Genomic DNA, 6,661 nt, shown 5'->3' on the forward strand with positions numbered 1-6,661 from the left:
TTAAAATTGGCGGAAAGTTCGATTTCAATTATTCCGCGCTGCCGCATCCTTACTGTAGAACAGTGATTAAATTTCACTATGTCCTCTGATGAAATTTCCTCTTACGTGGACATGGTGGACTCAGAAGAAAGTTATCGCCCAGATGGGAATGAACAGAGTAGTGATGACTCTGATGTGCCTAGCACCTTGACGGGACGTAGGCCTAGTATTTCCAAGAAAAACGCTAGGCCTAACTCCAAGAAGAGGTCATCTTCACCTCCCTCGACCATATTCACTTCTACGCCAAAAAACTCTGTCAGTCGTAGACTAAGTAGATCAGTAAGTACTTATATGCACATGCATTCTTGCCTTGAACATGTTGAAATTGATACATTAGCTGTACATGTACAATGGAATTTATGCAATGATTCATTAATTGATACCCATGATCTATATATTACACATTGTAATTAAATTAAGGAGAAAGGAAGGAGAGGACGGGTGGGCTCTACCAGGGACCTATACTCTTACTGTATAACTGTATACACAAATATGTAGGTCCCTGGCTATATACCCCCCCCCTTTCTCTGCTTAAACATATAGGTCATATAATGATAAATAATTTATTTCCTCCAGCTTCCTAGAATGCCATCCTTTGAATCTCTTCCTCAGGCTGGTCCAAGTTCAAGTCCCCAGTTCTCCCCAGGAGAAGAGGTATGTGGAAATCAACATTAGAACATTGCCCTTTTTTGAAGAAATTCAGTTATTGTTAAACATTTTTATAAGGATTAAAGTTTATTTAACAGATATATAAAGGGCTTCATTAAGTCAGTAGAGTAGTTAGTAAGATGCAACTGATAGTTGGTGAATGCTGTAATGAACTTAATATCAGTCTAATGACTTGTATAAATTACATATTTCTTCATGCGTCTTACTGTCATATTTGTATTCAGAAATATATATACACTTAACCTACATTGTGCATCCTTCATTTCTTTCATTTTATTTTAATTAGGCTATTATACGTTATTTAAAAACAATGGAAAAGAAGATAGATAAACTTCAAGATGAAGTGAAATCTATGAGGGAAGAGGGGATCAAAGAAAAGGGGAAAAGGAAAGAAGAACCGCATTTTGATGTTCCTCCAAAAATTAGAGTACGTTTAAGACATGTCTATAAGATTCAATCAACATTTTTTCAAAATTTGAATGCTGCTGATAATTTTTGAAGGATACATTTACTAATGATTATATCTGAAATACAATGATCTTTTGCAATTGGGTTTTTAATACTACAGTATTTCAAAATAATACAACACAACACTGATCAGTGATCATATGTGTTTTGAATATACATGCAATTCACAGTAATTGACCCCATATCTTTATGTTTGTGATAAAACAGCAGTTTTGGGAAAGTAAATTTATTTTTTTTTACTTTTTGATATGCACCATTTTCTTATTTTTAAAGTACAGAAAAATGAAGTTTCAACTGAGGAATCAAACCCAAGACCCTGAATTATGTTACTTTTCTTTTATGTAGACAGCCGTACATGATGCATATAGGCAGCTTGTTGAAGAGGATGGCTATGCTGCTTGGCAAACTAAGATGGGAGACCTTAAGCTGAAGTATTTGATTTTGTTTTGATTGATTTTAATAGCAATTACATGTACTTCCCAACTTACCAAAGTAATTTTTTATATTTCTACTTAAGTGTTTAAAACTGGTACTGAAATGCTGCATTTAATTAAAATCTTATGAAAAAAATATCTTAAAAAACTTAAATATATGCCTTTGAGACAATATAAAATTTATTAACTTTCACATTTTTAGAGTATCATCCGAAGTGAACAAGGCCACCACACAGGCTGTGAAACAGTTTGTAAAAGGGCTATATCATGATGTGCAGGAGGGGATCCTACAGGGTAAGTTTCCTTAGACTTGGTGAATGCTTATCACCCATCTGGCACTTGTTAAGTAAAATATAGGCCTTTTAACTGCCAGTTGAGTTTGATGTAAAGAATGGTTAGTCATTACCAGAACTTCAGAAGTTGTGTACAACTGGACTGGTATGGGATAGCAGTGAACTACATTTTCAATTTGTAAAGCATGTCACCTCTTTCAACCGTAAACTATTTTTTTTCCATTGAGAACCTCAGTCTCAACATTTTTGAGTAAATTAATAGTAATTGCATTTAATTGCAAAGATGCAATATTTATGAAAAAGCACAATAAAACAATGGCTGCACACATGAAAAAATATATATGCCATTTTATTTTCTTCATAACGTACAACTGTCAGGAAAAGTTATGACTCTGGAATACAGTACATTTTACAATTATGAAATTGTTGCTATTACAAGTTGAAAGAAGTCATGATAGGGGCTAATATTTCATTGTTTTCTTCGACAAATCTATTAAAAGAATAAACTTTATTTTGAGAGTTCTTGTACCTGTAAATGTATTAATAATTGTATTGTTTTGTGGCTTTTTTAACCAGAGTTGAATTGAAAACTGAAAATTATTTGAAAAGTGTAAATGATGCCCTACTCTTGACCTATTTATTTTAACCAATATGTCTTTTTTTGAAGGATGATCAATCAAAATCAAATAAATATAAACACACAAGCCTTGAATAGCATAGCTAATTGTATTCATAGTACAAATGTAGAATCTTTCTGCATATATGTAATGATTTTATTGTCTTTACTAATATTTTCAGATACATGTACAAATATTTCTTATTCTTACAGCTGCAGTTGCTCGGTATTTTGAGTCTATGGCTCAAAAAATACACAAAGAAAAAACAGGAAAAGTGGAGCAACATAAGAACAAAATGCTCCACTACAGCAGGAGAAAGAGGGTACATATCTTGTATTAACAGAATATTCCATATGAATTTTCAACAAATTAAAAATATGTATACAAAAAACAATTGCTACATGATGTTTATGTAATCATAATTTCTGTATGCTTATAGAAATTGCAGTGGAGAAGGAGTATGGTGGAGAAGAAGTCGGGTTGGGATGAGGCAAAGAAACAGCGAGTCTCAAGTGCTCTTGAATTGAGCTACATGTCATCAGAGGAGGAGCACAACTCTGATGAGGACAGCTTTTTGAGAACAAAGCCCCTCCCTTGGAGGTCCGATGAATTCATCAAAATCCTAGATGAATTAGACAGTAAATATGAACGAACCATGTCTAAGCGTTCACGGCGGCAGATGATGAAAAGGGTTAAAGGAAGTGTTCCATCTGTAAGGCAAAAGCCCACTCCTGTTCAAAAGGAACATGAGTGGGTGTTTGCTCAGTGATTGTGTGGTAACGATGTAAATTGGGGTGGGGGTATTAGCTTTATGTATTTTAAAATTTTTGTTATCAATTTTATTGTAATCAATTTTGTTGCAATTGTTTGTTTTCTTTCTCTTGTATTTTTTAAATATTTTGTTCACACAATTCATTTTTATCTTAAAAATTAGTCGCATAATTCATATTGTTTTTAAACTGCAATTTTGACATGTGTTATTTCAACATATGTTTCTTTCATTTAAAAATTGAAAATTTATTTTGTTGTTAAATAATGTAAACCTATTGAATTTTCTTCTACACTCACTGGAGAAGTTCATGATGTTATAAATACACTTAAATATTCAGAAGTATCATTTATCTGCTGTATATGAAATGTTATATCATGTCTATCATGTTCATTGATTTTTGTTTCCAACTTAAGTTTGTTTTATTCTATAAATGTTTTTTTTTTTTAAGAACATTTTATTTTTTAAGGACCCTCTTAACGTTTGTTGGCAATTGAAAAAAATCTTGTGTACTGTAGGAAAAAGAATCTTGAGATTTGTTTTTAAAACAGATGCATAAAAAGCTACATGTAGAGTATTTAATACATGAAAAATGTTTAAAGATAGAAATTTTATCATCAGTCAAAATCAATTTTTTGCTTACTTGAAATATGAAAATGCAAATTAAGTTATCAATAATTTTATTTTGATTTAATGAATGTACATGTTTGAATTGTTATGAAATTAAGTAATAAGCTAGAGGGCAAATCAGTTTTGTTGCATAATCAAAATGTTATAGTGTTTTGTATTGTCTTGGAAGTTCATCAATTTATGGAAACAACTTGCACAACTAAAAAGACACTAATCGGGGTAAAAGTAACCAATGAAATATGTTTGTAATACTAGTTAGTAGTTTAAATGTTGAACATTGTAAGAAATTGTTGATTTAGCAATACAGACCTGCAATGTGATTTTACATTTTAAACTATTAAATGATTTTGCCTATATGAAACTTTTTATTTGTTCATAATATTAATAAATGATGTGAAGTTAGTCTCTGTGAACTCTGAATATCATTAGTGTCTTGTTAGCCATTCATTTGCTCAAAGGAATGTACACTTGATGAATATGGTGTCTCTCATATTTAAATGGGCTTAATATCCATATGCGTACTTCATAATGGAATGGACTTAAAAGTGAAATAATGCTGCATTTAGCATCATGTAACATTGAATAAAAAGTGAGCATAATACATGAAACTTCAAACAAAATCATTTCATGTATATTAAATACATGTCATGAAAACATGAAATAAAATAAGTGTATTTCATGTGAAATTCCACATAAAATCTTAAACTTGATATATAAAAAATATTAAATGTCATGAAAAAGTGAAACAAAATAATAAATTTATACATGAAACTCCACATAAAATATTAAGTTTGATGTATAAAACTATTATATGTCATGAAAAAGTGAAATAAAATAGTTAATTATATGTGATATTCCACATAAAATCCTAAACTTGGTGTATAAATATATTAAATGTCACGAAAAAGTGAAATAAAATAATAAATTTATACATGAAACTCCACATAAAATATTAAGCTTGGTGTATAAAAAGATTTTTATGTGATCTATAATTAAAATTTAATTGAAGTTTAATTCCCATTAAATTTAGGAGTTTACAAAAAATTTTACTCCTAGGTAAATCCCAATTAAATTTCTAGTATAAATCCATATTAAATTCGTATTTTATGTCTAAATTTGATGTTTAATTGGGTTATAAATGGAACTTAATTGTGAATTAAACGCAACTTTTCGTGCAATGTTGCCTGCATCCGTAATATCGTTGGCATTAAAATAACTTTCTGGTCTCTCTTTATATTGAATCCAGTCTTCACTTTCATCATATGAGGTTAATTTTCCGTAAGTAGGCATGGTGAAAGTCACATATAAATTTCAAAGAGTTCATAGCAAAACAAAAGTTTATCCTCGTCGCCAAATGTCATATTCTTCCACTGAATATGATAAATAAGAAGCTCCACGTTTTGATATATATTTATTAAAGCATGTGTCTACAGTGATGGTCGAAACTACAACTGGTATATAATATTCACATGCGGGCGTAATGTACAGCTGCATTAACAAATGCATCCTGTGAAACTGTCTTTGTGGCTAGATTCTCACGGTCAGTTCATTCAGTGTTTCTTCCTTTTTTCTTGCCTCTTCCTCCTTTTATTTTCTAGAGAGTGTTTTCCCATTTCATCTATAATAAAATTAATGATAATATCAACAACAGATGTTTGTAGATATTCTTTTGATAAATCTATATACATTCTACCAAATTTCAATTCAGTGTGTGCAACCTCGTGAAAAAAATGTTAAACATACCTTTGGTTGACAATAAAAAAAATCTTGTAAAATGTGTAAAATAATTTTAAAATTAATAGCATGAACCATTTGAAATAAACTTCCTTACTTGGTGCATATATTTCTATTAATGCTCCTGTCTTCTTCTATATTGCCAACTATCCGAATTGTGCTTGGCCCAGCTGTTACAGAAATGTGGGTCTTGTGATGGTGTATGTAATTCTGTGTTGCAGTTCACAAGAGGAACCCTAACCAATCTCAGTATGGTAACCTAATGACCTGAAAAATGAAATAAATTGTCAAACTTAATTTTTACTAACAGCTAAACCATTATCAGGAAATGGTTAAACTTCAATGGATTAAATTTTCATGAAATTAACAAATTATGGTTATTTACTGTATAACATGTTTATTTCTCTTGAAATAGTGAATCCTATATATCAAATTAATTTTGCTCTGTCTTTTTTCATTGTTTTTTATTTCAAAACGTGTCAATGATTGCCATACACTTATTCTTTAAGTTCTTGAGGAAATTTGTGTTGGCAACTTGACACCGATAATTGCATATTGATATAAACATGATATCACATGGATTTAAACATATCAACTCTTTACCTTAATACCTATTACTCTTATCCTCAAAACCTACCAAAACATCTCTTTCAAGCTCATATCAGAATCATGTCGCTCTATGTTGAAATCATTAAAATAACTTATCATTTCCAACCTGGGGTGCTTTTGTTTATACTAGGCCTAGTTTGTTTTAGCGTATTCCGATCCCGATAAAATTTTGAATGCAACTTATTGTTTGGGGAGAAAAGCAGGAATTTTTTAGGTGGGAAAGGGGGGCTTTTGCACCTGTGAATGAGGACGGAGTTTGGTCCTACCTTGGGTAGTGGGAAATCCTTGTATATTTTAATCATGCAGTACTCGAATGACATGGATACTACCCTCTTTGTACAGATAATTACAAAAAGATGTATCATACTGTAAAATGAGATTTCCCTGTATGTTAGGTGT

The 6,661-nt window shown here is 30.9% G+C and overlaps 1 protein-coding gene across 1 annotated transcript; it reads left to right on the top strand.

Moving 5' to 3' along the window:
* The first annotated feature begins 78 nt into the window (after window positions 1-78).
* On the top strand, window positions 79-3,424 carry LOC134243171 (uncharacterized). The gene is made up of 7 exons (XM_062725400.1): window positions 79-318; window positions 616-693; window positions 995-1,135; window positions 1,522-1,607; window positions 1,813-1,904; window positions 2,733-2,842; window positions 2,960-3,424. Exons 1-7 carry the CDS (start codon window positions 79-81, stop codon window positions 3,287-3,289), a joined length of 1,077 nt encoding a protein of 358 aa, XP_062581384.1. The 3' UTR covers window positions 3,290-3,424.
* Window positions 3,425-6,661: the final 3,237 nt, after the last annotated feature.

This window comes from Saccostrea cucullata, unplaced genomic scaffold (genome assembly GCF_032062105.1).
Source record: "Saccostrea cucullata isolate Sc308-1 unplaced genomic scaffold, CSIRO_AGI_Scuc_v1 ctg21572, whole genome shotgun sequence".
In the NCBI taxonomy this organism is placed as follows: domain Eukaryota; kingdom Metazoa; phylum Mollusca; class Bivalvia; order Ostreida; family Ostreidae; genus Saccostrea; species Saccostrea cuccullata.